The following is a 17,789-nucleotide window of genomic DNA, read 5'->3' as shown; positions in this document are numbered from 1 at the left end:
GGAATTAATTAAAATTTTTATTAACAGCAATGGTTGAAATTGGTGTGAATTAAGTCTAGAGGATTAAATAATTTTTTAAATATTTCCTTAAGGACATTTTGTACTTATAAGCCTACATTTTTATATTTAAAAAAAATTCTAGTTTCATATTTTTTTAATTTGTAAATAATTTTAATTTTAAAAATATGTTTTATAAAATTATAATTTAAAATTTTAAAGAATATATAATTTAAAAATATAATATTAAATAATTTATTTTAAAACTAAATTGTATTTTAAAAAGATTAAAAGATAATATGTATATTAAATATTTTTAAACAAATTTTGTGCTGCCAGGGGATAGACGTACCATTTTAGAAACATGAAGATAAATGGTTGAATAGAATGGAAAGATTAAGAAATTTGATAAATTTAGAGGTCATTAGTGACTTATTTTAAAATTTGAATTACAAGATATATGAGTCACGAAGCAGGTGCAATGTAGCCAAACCAATAACTTTGTACGATTATATCAACACCGTATATGTAAAGCCAAGGCAAAATACTTAAAAGCCAAAACAAGGAAGTGCATGGCAAAGCGTGATTAGACGATTTGCTTGTTTAATCGGTGGTAGCTTTTTTTGGGTCCGGCAATGTGCCCATCCAGGGAGGCGGAAGCATTCCAGTTTGCTCGTGCACCGTCTTAAACAAGGGCGGCAGCATCCGATAAACACCAGCAACCTCCTTCATGGCGTTGCTTCCATTACCATCAATTGCTTCTCCACCACCGTTAGTCCAAATGCTAATCTTAGGCTGAAGTCCCCGCACGGCTTCAGCGTTGATCTTAGCAATCTCTTGAAACATTCCACCATTGATCATCAAGAAATCCCTTAGGGCAGCATAATTGCCGCCCAATGCCTCTAAAAGTGTTCGTAGATAAACACCTTGGGCTTGTGCCAGTGCCATAAGCCCTTCCGCCTCTTTCTGCTTTGCATACAGTTCTACATCCGCAGCCCTTTGACGACCATAAAATGCTGCATCTGCTATTGCCTTTTGCCCTGCTGCCTCTTTTTCCTTCTCATACAGAATTGCCTCTGCTTGTTTCTGTTTTTGGTACAGCTCCCAATTTGCTTCTTGCACCTTTTATTTCAAATGGGTCAAAAACATATAGTAAAAATATACTAACGAGGTAAAGCGAAGACAAAAGGATCAGCGTATATATATGTTGTTTACCTTGGTATCGTACTCAACACTTGCTTGGCTAAGAAACTCAGCCTTGAGCTTCTCAGTCCTGGTCAAAGCGTTCATCCTCTCCACCTCTCTTTGCAACTCAGCTTCCCTCAACGCCACAGCCTTGGCTGATTCCACCTCCGCCACTTGCGCTTCCTTAGCCCAACTTGCCTTCTTCTTTGCCAAATCTGCGTTTGCCTCAGCTATCTCAGCTTCTCTTTGATTCTCATAAACCTTCACCTCAGTCTTTACCTTTATCTCCTCCTTTTTCCCCTCTCCTTGCCGCTGCGTGGATATAATCTTGGTCTCCGCATCGATTCTGGCGGCGTTTTGAAGTGTTTGGCCCTCCCGTAGCTTGGACCCGATCTCCCCCTTCATTCTGGCCTCTGCAACATCCACTTTGGCCTGATTAGCAGCTTCCATTTGAGTCTTTTGACCCAAGTAAGAGAAGTACTCGTGGCCAGGGACATCCACAAGCTGCTTAACATTAGCGTTGTAAATCAAAAGTCCAAACTGGTTGAGTTCAAGCTGGACTTTCTCAAAAACCTCGAGTTTGAACTCTTTGGTTCCTTTGAAAATCTCTTCCATGGTCATAGAAGCAGCAAGGACCCTTGTTTCGCCTTCGATGATTCCTTGTACGAGCTCTTTCACATGGTTAGAGAGCTTGTCGTGAGGAGAGATAAGCTTGGCATACTTGAGGAGACTGGGCTCATCATCGACACGAGGCCCAATAGTGAAAACAGCGGGGAGGACAAAGGGGAGCTTCTCGGCGCTCATGGCTTGGACTTCGAAGGTGTAGTTAACGGGGGAGAGGTCGAAAACGGTGTAAGACTGACCAGGGAGAATCCATGCCTTCTTGGCCAGCTTTATGTCTTGGATGCCAACACCAGTAATGACAAGATATTCTGATGCATTTGCTACCTTATAGTACATATTGCTTCTTCTTTCTTTTCTTTGAATCTATTGTGGGTATAATTTGAATGTGCAACTCAGTCTGAGCTAAACAACAGAAGCATACGTATATATATATATATAAGTTGATTGAATATAATAAAAATAAAAAGTAAAAAACAAACATGCAGATATTATTAATATACTAGTCTGCCCACGGGATTGGTTGTTTGAATGAACTTAGGAAAATATTTGGTAACTTCCATTGAGTGTTTTTATACTCCATAAATAGATTACGGATTTAGTAAATATTTTATATGGAATATAATAAAATATTAAAAAAGTTTAAAATAAAAGAGATGATTGCTAGTGGAATAAAAAATATAAATACTATCCATAAATGAAAATATTATTTTATATAAAAAATAAAAAACTAAATCATAAATCTATAAAATAAAGAATTACCATTTTCTTAAAATGGTATTGTATTACGATTTTTTGAAAAAATAAATTCTAATATCAAAATTATTTATTTTATAAAATAGTAACAAAAGGACCATAGGAGAAATTATTAATTAAGGATAAAATTGTAGGACAATAATTAAGGAAGTATATATTTTGGAATTAAAAAATAATCTAGAACCTAAAGATTTCATATATATTTTTGTTGTTTCCTTTGTAATATATGTCGTGAGATACATAGACCGGTTGTGTATGTTAATTTTTTTGCTTGGTGTTGTGTATATTAATTTAATAATATTTTTGTAACATTGGTTTTTGCTTAAAATTATTAATGAATTGAAAAGTAACGTAATTGTAAAGTATTTTAAAAAATATTTAATTAATTTAGAATTGGTTATATTAATGTTATGTAATTTTAAAAATGTTTAACATTAAAATAACACAAAATTGTCATCGTTTGAATATTAATATTAGTTTAATATAATTTAAATAATATTATTAATAATTTTGATAGGTTATTTATTGTATATATTATAAAATTAATTTGTTTTGAAATTAAAATTGTTAATATTTAATTATTTTATAATTTTACTTTTATCTTTGCTTTACTGTCATCAATAAATGTAATTAACTCTTATTATATTTAAAATATATATAAATTTAATTTCATCAAATTTATTACCATGTGATTTTTAAAAATTATATTTTAAGCTTATCAATTTAATATTTAATCATTTTATTAATATAAATTTAATTAAGTAAAATATTAAAATAAAAATAATTTATTTAAAATCAAATTTACATTTAACATATAAAAATTCTAAAGAAAATAAATTTGAACAAAAATCATTGAAAAACATAAAAATTAAAAGAGTATTTACCCAAACTAGAAATAAGTGTAACAAATAGAGAATACCACGTGTCAAAATTGTAATGTCAATATGGGTATTTATTTCCTCTTTTAGATATAATATACTAATTTGTTTTTTTTTATCTCGCATTTATGCATGAGTTAAATTTGTGTTTATAAATTAAAATATATTTAATAATTTTGAAAATTTTTAAATAAAGTTTTAAAATTTTCTAAAAGATTCTAATTTTTACTTAAATGAAGTTTTAAATAAATTTTATTTAATTAAAATACAATAAAAATACATTATATTTATATACATGTTTAGTTAACAAACCATAATGTATTTTAACATATTTTACTTATTTTTAAGCATTTATGTAAATTAATATAAAATTATGAAAATTACATAAATGTTTAAAAATTAAACAATTTATTTTAAAATATGCATGTTAAACAGTTTTATTTTTTAATTTTAAAATAAATATTTAATTTCATAGCATGATATTAAAATTAAAAATGAAAGTATTTTGAAATTCAAAATTTGCTTCTTTTTTTTCTTTTGTAGATTCTTTTATAATATATTATTATATATTTTTAAAAGATCCTATAATTATATTTGACTAACAGGTTAAAAATATAAAACAAATAATAATTAATTGATAATGATATATTGTATTAGTTGCAATTTTAAGCCCTTATCCATTGTGATTATCATATGATGTTTAATAGTGTTCAACGCTCAAACAACCACAATTTTTTTTTATAATGCCATTTATGTGTGTACATTTATATTTGATTGAGAGGTTATAAAACTCGTAATTATAATGTAATGAAGTTTTATCCTATAATTATATATTTTAAAAGATCATTGCATTATATTTGATTGACGTGTTAAAAATATAATTAATCGATAATTATATAAGTTGCAATTTTGAACCCTTTATATATCATGATTATCATACGATATTTAATATCCATGTTGATTAATGAGATACTTTTAAAAAGTAATTATAATGGTAATATACGGTTTTATGTATTATCAAGAAAGCAAATGTAATTACCGTTATCGAATGATGTGTCATTCGGTATATTAATACATCATCAATAAATCAAATATAATTATTGGTTTAAAGTTGATACATTCAAATGTCTCATTAATGTAATTATACATCATCATTAAAAATATAAATAAATTCTAATTAAAAATAAAAATAAAATTATATTTAAAACTTAATTGTAGAAACGAGACCCACTTTAAATATAAATAAAAAGGAAACATTTTGAAACTAAAAAAAACTAACATAAAATTCAATGTTTCCATATATACTCGTGTACCTTTGTTTATATTATAGATATGACTAGTTTTCTTTATCTACAGGTGTTAACTAAATTACATTTAATTATTTCTTAAATTTTTTATATATTTTGTAACGCTTCTTATGGAATTAAAATATAATAACATATAATTTTAATAAAATTATACAAACATGATAATTAATAGTAGACTAAATTTAAATAAATATAAATATTATAATAGGAGATTATGCAAAATTCTATTTTATATAATTAATCATAATATTGTTTATATTTTTAATATCTAATCTAATTTTAATGGTGTATTTTATTTGTAAAAATAGTAAATTTTTTGAAAGTAATTTTAAAATTTACACTAACTTAGTATATAAATTTGAAAATTGAATGATTAGATATAAGCAAAATAAATATATATATATATATATATATAAGTTGCAGAACAAGTGATATTAAAAAGTTGGAAGTTGCTCCCCCATTATCAAAAGTCAAAGAACAAAAAAGCATGGTGATTGCGGATGTGATTAAAATAAAGGGGTTGAGTAATCCATTGTGACATTTTGGCGACGGAGGGGAACCTTCCTCAAACTTGCGTTATTTATTATCCTATTCCAATATATACATACAGCTAGCCTTGCCTACCAAGCATTCGCACTTTGAAATTTTCAACGAAGAAATTCCCTTGTCGTTATTTAGGTAGCAGAAATTGGGTGGCAAATGGCAACAACCTCATTTCTTTACTTTTCTCACATTTTATATAAATTTTAATTTATCAAAACACAACATTTTCTATAAAATATATTGTTTTTATGAAGATATTTTATTATTTTATATTTTATTTAATATATATATATAAACATCATAATTTTTAAATTTTTATATATAGTAATTTTACATAAATTTCTTTATAAATATAATTTTAAATATTTTTATTCATATTCATGTCATGTATGTGCTAATCTAGCATATATATATATATATATATATATATATATATGTGTGCACGTAGTTAACGGATATTACGAAGATGCTATATCAGATACAGTTAATAAACATTAACTTATTCATTTATTTTAAGATAATTTGATAAATAATATAAATTTAAAAATTAAAATAGAGAAAAAATTAAAAAACTAAATAAATACAAGGAGGATTGGGACACAATCATTATGAAATCTACTAGCTTCTTTATTTATTTTTTTTTTTTGGTAAAAGTTTCACAAGGATGAAGAAACGCTGTAGCACCAGCTAGCAGCCCAACTCTCCAATCTCTGTGCCATAGAACTGTTTTACCAAACCGCAGCGCCACTTTGCTATTTTAAACCCGAGATGCAAGGTTACTTTCGTCTTTTCAAATATTTAAGTTTAAATCAAGTTTGTAACCCTAATATGAAGGCAATTAAAACTCCGCAGCTCTACAAATTATCTCCACTCTCAATTTTAATTTAATTTTGCACTTTACTTTTTATAGCTTGCTAAATTTCTCTTTTCTAGTTGAGTTTGTAAGATTGAATTACTTCTAATCTTTTTTTTTCTTGATAGGATTATTTGTGTAATATGGACAACAATCTAACTCAAATAACTCTGATTGTACATTTGTTAGTTAAAATTGAATCTTTTTCATTTTAAGACTATTGATAAAATTATATTCTTTAAGTGTTCATTACAGGTTATTTGTCAATAAAAACAATTAATAATAATTATCTTGATTATAAAAAAACATTGTAATTTAGCTATTTTATTAAAAACTATTTTATTTTAGCTTTGCATCAATAATCAAATCCTTAAATCAAACAAAGAATTTACTTATCTCATTGGGATTAATGCTTTCTTTGCTTTTTCTAAATTCTTAGTTTTTAAGTTTTTTGTTTTAGTTGGAAGAAAAAATTTTCTATCGATCTCTGTACGAATTCTTCAACATCAGTACACTACTCTCTTTTGACAAATGCTTCACCTATTCCTTTTATAGCATCCAGGACAATGGAAAACCAGAATTCAACACATTGCAATAACCACGTTGAATTGTTAGATGTCTTCAACAGTTCTGCCTTTCATTGTTATTTGCTATCTCATTAAACTTGATCAAAGAAACAGAAGAAATCTATAACCAAAGATCAAAGTTAAACAGCATACTATTGGGAGAACTGTCATTAAAGAATCCAAAGCAGGAAGCAGAAGCATCCGTCCTGTTTCAGCAGAGAATTAGGAAAGCAAGTGGAAACTAAATACGTTGACTTTTACGGACCCAATCTAGAGTGCTCGATAAATATATGGGTCTGTTATTGGTAAAGCAACAACGTTGACTGCACCCAGGCTGGTTACAACATCTACAATATATGATTATCCCGCATATATTTTCCCATATTTTCTAATGTAATTAACCGCTACACCTAGAACAATTCTCCCTCCCACCAAAAATTAATGTTATATATACATACTACTATACTATTCAGTATGCAGGTCAATTTTAGTTGAAATGACCACAACCATCCAACAAGTGTTGCAGTGACAGCAATTGAGGTGTACCTTGCTTTCCTTTCGTCAAGTTATCACGTTGACATATTACTCTGCGCCATGTTATGCTCCATTTCAGTCCCAAAACCACCAGGACCAAACTCATTTCCAGGTACCTGGCCAGAAGCTGATGCAGCAGCTGCAGTAGTAATTGCTGGTTCTAGGTTTTCATTTACACTCTTCTTTGGTCTCTTAGGCCTCTTGGGTCTCTGTGATTGCATATCATCTTGAAGGGCATCATCTAACTCATTATCCACAAGGCTAGGTTCACTCGTCTTCTGAGAAATCCTATGCTTAGCAGATGTTTGCCTTTCAGAAGCACTTTTTCTCTGCACAAATATTTAAATAAATAAAGTTGTTAACACATAAAATATTGCCTAAAAGAGGTTGTCCTCTACTTCTCATGGTCAGCAGCACCAAAAGAGAATTGCAGGACACAACCACCCTCACAGAGGATAAGGATACACAGTTTTTCTATGCTATACAATGGTTGGAGAGGGCCTCAAGGATCAACCAAAAATAATTAGATCATCCTTTGCAGCAGCTAATAATAATATAACAAGAGACAAACCAATAGGACTACACAATTTAAGCATTCCTTGGCTTAGCATTTCGTCTCTTGTAAATTATTTTTATTCAGGATATCCTGGAATCTCTACAATATAGGCCTTCATTATTATTTCTTGTAAAAAAAAAGACTATTATTTCAATCATAATTATGAATCAAAATGACCTTCAGTACCTTTTTATTACTGGACTTGGCTTTTTCGGGATCTGGAGATGGATCGACCCCAGTACCCTGAGCTCCAGCATTCGCTAAGTCTTCCAAAGATGCATCACCTTCCGCATCTAGCCGTATGCCCTTTGTTGGTTGTTTTTTCTTTAGTCTATCCTTAGCCTTGAGGGTGCATAAAACATAAAAATCAGTACAGGGCCCATAAACAGTTGTATAGCCCATTTTGATGCTGAGAAAAGTAGAGAATTTTACACCCTATCAGATTCAACCTTACCTGCAGCGGAATTTCTCTTAATTTCTGCTCCAGCTGTGCATCATCCAAAAGTAAAGATACAACATCTTCAGGAGCCAAGAGATCTCCCTGAACATGGCCACCTGTCATGACAAGCTGCTGCACTGTACTTTTCTGACTTGCTCTCTGCAAAATCTTCTCCTCAACTGTTTCCTTACAAATGAGTCGATAGACGGTAACCTACGCATGTAAGATTGTGCAACTATTACCTATTAAAAAGTGTTTGAAAATTTAAATAAACAAATATTTTCATAACAGTAACAAAAAAAAGAGCTAAACGTTATTTGCGGAAATACAAGTGGGAAGTTAACCAGCATAATATAAGCAAGGTTATCTCAAGAATCATTAAATAAATGTCCGACATCAAATCATTCACTTTCTATTATACTATAGGTAAGAAGCAGAATCCTACATCCTTTGTCTGCCCCAAACGGTGAGCTCTGTCCATGGCTTGCAAATCCAAGGTTGGATTCCAATCACTTTCATAAAAGATTACAGTGTCGGCAGCTGTCAAGTTAATACCCAATCCACCAGCTCTGGTACTCAGCAAGAACACAAAAATGTCATTCCTGCAATAGAAAACAAAGTACATATTTTATTTTCATGACTTCATAAAAGGAGATGAAAAGAAGTAGTGATCACTGAAACCTGTTATGGAGGAGTCAGATGTTATGAAATACTCACCGCAGCTGAAAGTCTCTGACCATGTCTCGTCGATCCATAATTGTAGAAGACCCGTCGAGCCTCAGGTACCTATATTTTCTATAGTTCATGTAGTCCTGCAATAACAAACAAAGAACCAGCACCAACAATGTGCAGATACAGACAAGCGTTAAAATCCAATGCATCAGTATAAAGCAATCCATCAATAATATAAGTTCTGTTATTGTAGACTGAGATGTTGCAATTAAAATAAAATCAGTACAGAATTAGGAAACCCATTTCTAACTCCAATGCATACAAGCAATGATAACAGCCATACCTTACAACTGCACTTTACTATGCATAATAAATAATACAGCATGCACATTATGGAAGCGTGTTTTTAAGTGTTTTTGTTTTATCACATATCGAATCTAACTATCCAACCGATAACCATTATTAACAGCTTGATCCAAATGCTTTTGCACTATATCTAAGAATCAAGTTTAAAATAGAACAGACAAGCTTAGGAAATAAGATAAATGTAAAGAATAAACAGGATAAAAAATACCTCCAAGATATTCAGCATTTTTGTCATTTGTGCAAACAAAAGAACGCGGTGGTTTTCTGCCCGGAGACGTTTCAGTAATATATCAAGCGTCTGAAGTTTGCCAGAATCCTAAGGAGGAAATAAATTAATTTTAATGTCAAAAAAATAAATATCAAAACCCAAAAGAGCAACTAGAATATTACCCAAAAAAAAAAAAAGAAAAGCAACTATAAAGTGCACAAGAAATATTCTTACTGTTAGCAACTTTGCATGGTCAAAACTTTGCATGGGGGGACAAGAACCAAATATCTTATATGTAAGTTGGAGGGCAGGTCGCGCAACCGGTAATTGAGAATCAACTTCTTGAATCAAGCAATGAGGACCATCTGGCATTCTAGGCCCATTATACTCGGATGTCCGAGCAAACCCAATCAACAATCTCTTAACCCATGGATTATGTAGTTCTTCAGTGATTCTGTAAGCGAAATTTCTATCCGAGCATTGAGCACCAATCTATCAAGGAGAAAATATCAACAGTGAATAATATATCTAATTTAGTTTAAGCTGTTCCCCATAATAGTAAAAAATGGATAAGAAAAAAAGAACATACTGGAGGAGCTCTAGTTCGTGGGATAAATGTGTATGTTGAATGAAGAAGTTTAGTATTGGATAGCAGCCTGTCCTGATGAGAGACAACTAAAGCCTCAAATGGATCACTGCCAGGACCAGTTGCAATTCTTCTTCTGAGCAAATTGGTCTTGGATCTTGATGGCATTAACAACATCCTAGTAACAACTCTGACTGTCCCCATCTCAAGGTAGCTGGAACTGAAGTCATCATCCAATACCTCCATTAGGTCGTCTAAAGTTCCATCTAAAAATTGGTTGTCCAATCTTGAAATAGAAAACAAGAGTCTCTCCATGAAAGAACCAGTTCCAAGGAAAGCAACCTCCGCGGGAGACAAATCCATGAGACGGGAGAACCCAAATGTCCCACTTCTAACGCAACACTCATTAGAGATACTCTCTTGCTGGAAAATAGATTGATAAACATTTCCCGAAGAGAATACATTGAAGTATTTGTAAAACATTTCTTGATAAACTCCACGAGCAACAGTCGAGCATAATGTTTCAGAATTTTGTAGAACCTCTTGTTGGACAAGTTTTGGCAACTGGATAAAGAAAAGGAGGGCAAAAGTGGTATTTATGGTAAAGCACTAAAACAAACAAGGCTGATATAATCAAAACTATATATATTTTAACAGAAGTACCTTGTAGGTTATGGGATTATGACTCCCTGCATAGTGTATATCCTCCAACTCCCCAAAGGGGGGAGGCAGAAGAGAATTTGGGATCTCTCCAAAATAGAAGTATGTGCTTCCTTCATTTCTTTCAAATAACTCCGGATGGTTACACACCTACCATTACATAAATAAGATATTCAAAACAAACTGAAACTTCTAAAACAGAGATAAACAACTTCAACACGTGTAATGAACAGAGACACGTGTTCTTTGCACAACTGGTTAACCATATAAAGCAGGGATAAGAACAAAATATAGGAGGTAATATAGCTTACCTTTCTCAGCTGAATGACAATATTCATCAAATTCAGAATTTTCTTTTCATTTAGATGTCCACGATTGCTATCAAACAATTCTGCTAGAGATATCTTATTCTTAATAGCTTGATAGAAAGCTTGCTGCCGGGAACTCAACTTGCAGTGAACCATAATCTCTGTTTTCCTAGTCAGCTCAGAAATCACATCTTTCTTCACTCGCCGTAGCATAAAGGGCTTTAAAATTGCATGCTGCCAACAGAAAAGGAGAAGAAAAACCTTTAAGAAATATCAACATAACAGGGCAAAAAAGAAACCTACATTCCTTTTCAAAAGGACGAAGAATGTCAGTTTTGGCATCTAGATAAATTAAACTATAATAAATACAAAAAAAAAAGTAGCCTTTTCAAGTCCAACTTCATCCTGGTAGCAAATCCAGCAAAACAAAACACTCACCAATCTGTTAAGCTGATGCTCATTCAAAGTACCTCCATGTTCAGCATGATTCTCAATTCTGATGATATAGAAAAAGATGCAATAAATAAGATTTATTTTTGGTTAGATGGTGAAGACTGGAGTAGGCTAGCATAAGGAACACATACCCCTTAGAAAACCATTCATTGAACTGTTCATGGCTATCAAATAAGGTTGGCATGATAAAATGCAGAAGGGCCCATAGTTCTGCCATGTTGTTCTGGATAGGTGTACCAGTCAGAAGCAAGCGGTTACGACAGTTGAAACTAAGCAGTGTTTTCCACCTTATACTGCAAAGAAACAATCCAATCAGAATACCAGATAAAACTGAGAGTATATAAAGATTAATATAGCATAAAGTAAAAATGGAAATCAGAGTTGCAACTTAGGGAAGGCAAGAGCAACCATTTTCTAGAATAAAAAATGGAAAACCACTGATGCAACTGAGATGCAGTAATGTATTGCAGTAAACAATCGTATGAGATTCCTAAACCAGTAGAGGAAATCTACGGTAGCACCAGATACGAGGATACACCATAAATAAAAAGAGAATGAATTAATGCTGTTTAAAATTACAATCTGTTATATACATGTATAATTTAGTGTTCAAGTAGAACTAAAATCTATACAACTATTAACACAGACAAATACTTCTGATTCTATAGAGAATAAAATTTATACTGCTTTAAAAAGAATGAACAATTAACATGAATATCAGTACATGCAGGGTTGTCCAACTTCCAAATAACCATCTAAACAGAAATCAAATAATTATGTGGCCTTCAATGGGGTGAGGTTGCCAGCTGGCAACAAGACATTTTATAAACAGAACTTACTCATCAAACAAATAATTGCTAAATAAAAATAATTAATAAGGACTAAAGCTCATAAATTTAAGGAAATAAACAAATTAAAAGTTAAATGTAAAAACCTGCTTGAACTCTTGATTGCCTGTGCTTCATCTAATACCATGTATTGCCATTTCACACGTCGAAAATACTTCTCATCAGACACCAGCAGTTGATAACTGGTAATCAGAATATGAAATCCAGCCTCCCTGACAAAAAGAAATAATTAACGAATTTACATGAAAAATAATTAACAAATCATTATTAGCTGCTATGGCACCAACTTACAATGTTTCTAATATTATTCAAGTAAAATGAGTATCGCAAACAAAAGTAGACTACCTTCGATAAAGGCGCTTTGGATTGATGTTCTTTCTAAGAACCATCCGCTCCTGAAGTCCACCCCAATATGGAAGAGTTTTAAGGGCAGGACAGAAGCGACTAATCTCATCAGCCCAGTTATTCAATACTGAAGCAGGAGCAACGACAAGAAAAGGCCCCCATATATTTTTCTCCTGTGTAAAGCAACCAATCCTAGTTAGGATAAGGTAAATTTATGCACATAAAACACCAACCTTAGTGGTTACCTCAGCCAAATGGGCCAAGAATGCCATTGCCTGAATAGTTTTCCCCAATCCCATTTCATCAGCAAGAATACCATTTAAACCCTGAAAGAGAATATATGACCACACAATCATATAAAAGCGAAGTTAAAGCTGTTACATTTGATAATTATTAAAAGACTATTCAGTCAAAGGTAGCATGAAAACCTGCTCATAACAATTAACAAGCCACTGAAGGCCCTTTAACTGATATTCCTTGAGGGAACCCTTAAACATTTCCGGTGTTTGAACTGTTGAGGTTACAGGCATAGTGGATCTGCACATATTGGAAGTCCCAAATACGTGAAACAAGGGAAAAAGGAGCAAGTTTAAGAGGGAAAAAAAAAGATCATCTCCAACTGTAGTTTTATCCAAAAATTGTACACAAAATAGAACTTACGGGTTATGCAGATCTATATTGCTGGACCCGGCAACAGAATTATCTTCTAAAGGCACCTCAGTTTCAGCAGCTTGACGCAACTTGATACATTCGGTATCAAATGCACTAGTCAGCTTCTTTTGTTTAGAGACTGCGTCTTGAGCAGCTCTTAGAGCCTCCTTCTTCAATTCAGCCTCTTCTGGATCTTCTTCTACACCAGGCCCACCATCATCTTCTTTTTCATCATCATTTGATTCTTCATCCTTTGCAGGCAAAGCTTCAGAGGGCTGAGAATTTGCCTTGTTCTGCATAAAGTGACTATAAAGTTCTGTTTGTTGTATAAGAAAATTGAGCCTTTGCTGCTGCCTCTTTGCTTCTCGAAGCTCCTGTTCACGCCTTAAAGCTTCTGCAGCTTCTCTTTCCTCCCTTTTCCTCACTTCTGCCTATTAAGGATTGGAAATTACATAGCAGCAGGTTCAATAAAATTTTTTCATCATATGCAGAGAGAGGTCTCAGACTGACAGTTTTAGTTACCAAGTTAAACCACGATTTATAATATGTGTATACAAATAGTTACATATGTTGAAAAACTTGTGGAATGACAAAGAGTGATATTTTTACTCATTGTAATTCTAAAGTGACATTCAAATGTTTCTCTAACACAAATATTAATAAATTTATCTAATTTGTGACCAGAAGTTCTAATTGCATCAAATGACTAGCAATAAAACATTTTTTAAGTATAAATATTAATAAAATTTATCCACTTGTACATTTAATGACTTCCATTAAAATTATTTTTCTTAATTCTCATAAAATTGAATAATTTATAGGTTAATGTTATAAATTTTCAATCATTTATTTCAAACTTTAAGCTTTAGAAATATTTTAATTTATGTGAAACAAGTATTTACATGCAAGGCACACAAAGACACAATCATAAATACTAGTAGCAAAAAGTACCCGACCCAACTACCCTCGTTATTATCTAGTATATCAAAATGAACTATCCAATAAGCCCTTTCATATTTCCACCACTGATAATTGGCCAATTCTTGGTCATCCTTTTGAAAAATAAATTCGAAATATGCAATTAACAAAATGACTTCCATTCTTAAAATTGAAGGACATTCACAGAGCATAGTGCTTTAGAAAGGGAGAAGAAAAATACCATCTCCTTGTCAACTCGCTTCCAAAACAACAGCATATCTCTAGCCAATTTCCTTGTGCGAAGTGCAGCACCCCTCATAAATTTGAGTGATCTACTCACCTTCAATTTCACCTGGAAAGGAAATTAGATTGTCACTAAAGCTTCAAGAGATAACATCACAGAAGCCCTACTGTCCTACAGTGCTCTTGAGGTCACATAAAACAACATACATACCTCTCGCTGACAGTTTTCAGCAAATCTCTTAGAATCAATGAGTTGCTTTCGGTGAAAATTAGTGAAATTTCTGTGATGCTTTGGAATGTCTCTTCTAACAATGGTGACCCAAACTTTTCCAATTTTCTCCATTTCCTCTCTCTCAATTACGGAAGGGTCTTTCTTCACTTTAGGTTTCTTTGGTAAGCTTCGTTCAATTATCTGCAGCCAGAAACAATCATAGAGGAAGTTAAAGAAAAGTATTATCACAAATTAAATAAAAAGGAGACTATCATAACTTGAATTGAGCTAACCTCGTACGTGTCTCCTTTCTCCAAAACCTTAACATAGTAAACCTGTAATACACCACCCTCTGACAAAATGGACCGTTGTAAATTTCCAGCAGCCCCCTCAGGAATGGAGGAATTCAATGCACTCTCAGATACCTTGAGACTGAACTTCTGAGATGAGTTTGAAGCTGCCAAAGCCTTCAATCTGGCCTGAAGCGATTCATACTGAGGATGAGGCTCTCCCATCCCTGCTCGACTTCGAGATCCAAATCGTTTATCACTAGCCATCATCGTTGCTAAGGACCCCAAATCTAAAGTACCCTTTAGGTAAAACTCCTCCACCCGGATATCTGAGAAGCTTGGCAAGTTCAATGACAATGCCAGTTTATCATAGGTTGGAGGGATCTTAAAAGTGATACCCTCCCCAATATCCAAATAAGCAGGTTCATACATAATTCTGCAGATTATATGTGAAAAAGAATTATTGATTATGCCAATAAGTTCTATGAATACGAAAATCCAAGATATAATTTAAAATTCATGTATTCTAGTACTACATTGCATATCAACCAAGGGAAAGAGTATATCAAACAATGTCATACTTGGGCACAAGATCTGCTTCATGATAGTTTGCAAACCTCTGAGAACTAACATCATTCATCCATTCAGATGTGGTCTCCATATCATAAAACCCTGCTCGCTGCTCATTCAACAATTTCCTATTTTTGGAACTACCCAAATTGCTCTTTGGAGCTGGAATACCCATTCGTGAAGGAGCAGGACTCACAGAGGTATCCTTGAACCTCCTTTTGTACTTTTGTACGTGTTCTCCAAGCATTGACCGATACCGCTCCTCTGTGATATGGGTGCCTTGATAATCGTCGTCCTCCTCCTCACTATTTAATGCCCCCCTCCACTTTCGCTTTGCCAAACTCAATTCCCTCTCAGACATAGTTCCATTACCATGGTGCGACATTGCTCCACCTATTGAAATCCCATTACAGAACAATGCACATTCACTAGGTCAATTTTTTTTTAAAATCGAACTGTTTTAACCACCAAAATTCTCTAGACGTATTTAAAACAAATGAAAAAAAGGTGCATTTACAAGGATAGAATCCAAAGGAGCCCTTAATTCCGAGTTGTAAAAAAAAAAAAAAAACTACCTTGGCTACCTCTGCTCTCGTCCTGACTACTATTCCCATAATAATCAAAATCATCATCAGGTTGTGGAACTTTGAAGTTCATCAAAGGCTACAACAGAAACCAAAATAAAATAAAATAAAACAAAAAGGAATAAATTTACTTGAGTGCACAATTAACAAAAATCCGAGAACCCGAATTCACCAAAAAATATTGATACAAAATCACAAAAAAAAACGCATAAAAACCAAAGAAGACCGATTGAGAAAATAAATCGAAAGGCAAGTAATAGACCTCAAGATTGAAGAGACCGGAGTAGGAAAACGAATCCTTCGACTGGCGCCTGGGTTCCATGAAGAAGAAAAAGTGAAGAGAGTCCCCAATAGCAAAACCCTAACTCCACGACAAGCATGGAGGAAGAATTTTGTAAAGTAAAAGCAAGAAACCCCTAACCCTAGCAAAGGAAAAAATATATATCCAACGAGGAAAAAGAGAAGGAAGATGGTGCCTAGGATAAGGTGGGTCGACAATGAAAGAGAAGGGAGAACGTAATACAAGATACAGACGGTGTACAGGGGACATCTCTTAATGTGCGCCCCGCTTGTTCAAATACACAAGAAAAGTGTTAATAGCACAGTACCTTGGAGCAAATTTTACCTTCTTTCTAAACTTTAAAATGTTTTAATTCCATCCTTCAAAATAAAGGCTTAATATCTGTTTTAGCCCTTGTACTATAGTAAAATTCTCACTTTGCCTCTCTACTTTCGTTCCATCCATTACATTAGTCCCTTGACCATTTTCATTAAATAAAAACTCGTGTGGGCATTTAAACCAATCAAATATGAAAATATGGACAATAGTAAAAGGGCAAAAGTGAAATTTTATTACAGTACAAGACTAAAGTGAGAATTTCACTCTAGTATAGGGGCCAAAACATTCATTAAGCCCATTGTCAAGGGGCAATTATGTGAACACATCGGATTTTTTATATCGAAAATGAACAAGGAGCAAATGTGATGGACAGAATGAAAGTAGAGGGGGCAAAGTAACCGAAAAATATTAATAGGGCCAAAGTGAGAATTGCACTATAGTACAAATATCAAAATAGGAATTAAACCAAAAATATAGATTTCTTATTTGTCGTGATGTGACAGGTTTGATTGTATGCATCAATTAAAATATATTACATTTATTTCTTAAAAATTTGTTATAGAATTTGATGACGTTTCAAAACTACTATGCTTGAAAAAGTGAAAACAAAATAGTATAATTGTTTAATTTTTAGAATCTTTAATGTTTTGTATTACAATCAATATGAGTTAAGAATTGTTGATACAAGTTACAATGAGGGGGAAAAAAGTAGGGAGGAGATAGAGAGAATCAGGTGGTGGTCCTATGGAGGACAGTTCACCTAGAGAGGTGAAAAGTCGAAAAGAAACAAGAGCACAAGCTACATGCTAAAAGAGAGGACATTTGTACAGAGTAACTTTGGAAGTTTTTTTAAGGTCAATCCCTTCTTTATCGTTGGGAGGGTATTTATAGGAGGGGTCAGCTTTTCCACTAGAGTGACGTGTTAGGTTGTTATGAAAGAGCCTGCTATCATGCAATACGTGAAGAACATGCACTATTGAGCCCATTCTATTATGCATTTGACCGGGACGAGGTTGTTATGC

At 32.8% G+C, this 17,789-nt stretch overlaps 2 protein-coding genes across 4 annotated transcripts; both read right to left on the bottom strand.

The window, feature by feature from the left end:
* Positions 1-401: 401 nt before the first annotated feature.
* LOC108456187 (flotillin-like protein 4) lies at positions 402-2,211 on the bottom strand. The gene is made up of 2 exons (XM_017754784.2): positions 1,213-2,211; positions 402-1,119 (listed from the first exon to the last, which is right to left on the bottom strand). Exons 1-2 carry the CDS (start codon positions 2,140-2,142, stop codon positions 601-603), a joined length of 1,449 nt encoding a protein of 482 aa, XP_017610273.1. The 5' UTR covers positions 2,143-2,211; the 3' UTR covers positions 402-600.
* A 4,564-nt stretch (positions 2,212-6,775) lies between these two features.
* Positions 6,776-16,758, bottom strand: LOC108456836 (chromatin-remodeling ATPase INO80). Of its 3 annotated transcripts, XM_053019488.1 has the most exons (24): positions 16,411-16,758; positions 16,140-16,227; positions 15,576-15,957; positions 14,998-15,430; positions 14,705-14,905; positions 14,492-14,602; positions 13,342-13,763; positions 13,110-13,218; positions 12,927-13,007; positions 12,682-12,854; positions 12,423-12,548; positions 11,620-11,781; positions 11,474-11,531; positions 11,039-11,269; positions 10,731-10,877; positions 10,071-10,631; positions 9,716-9,973; positions 9,482-9,589; positions 8,953-9,047; positions 8,681-8,837; positions 8,251-8,448; positions 7,983-8,138; positions 7,253-7,569; positions 6,776-6,912 (listed from the first exon to the last, which is right to left on the bottom strand). In XM_053019488.1, exons 1-23 carry the CDS (start codon positions 16,468-16,470, stop codon positions 7,276-7,278), a joined length of 4,611 nt encoding a protein of 1,536 aa, XP_052875448.1. In that variant the 5' UTR covers positions 16,471-16,758; the 3' UTR covers positions 6,776-6,912; positions 7,253-7,275. The 3 variants fall into 3 exon arrangements, with proteins under 3 accessions (XP_052875448.1, XP_017611027.1, XP_052875449.1); XM_017755538.2 differs by having other exon boundaries at positions 6,847-7,569; XM_053019489.1 differs by lacking the exon at positions 16,140-16,227 and having other exon boundaries at positions 6,847-7,569.
* Between the last annotated feature and the right edge of the window lie 1,031 nt (positions 16,759-17,789).

Source organism: Gossypium arboreum, chromosome 9 (genome assembly GCF_025698485.1).
Source record: "Gossypium arboreum isolate Shixiya-1 chromosome 9, ASM2569848v2, whole genome shotgun sequence".
In the NCBI taxonomy this organism is placed as follows: Eukaryota; Viridiplantae; Streptophyta; class Magnoliopsida; order Malvales; family Malvaceae; genus Gossypium; species Gossypium arboreum.
Note: the sequence above shows the minus strand (reverse complement) of the source record. Positions and strands in the feature narration are given on the sequence as shown.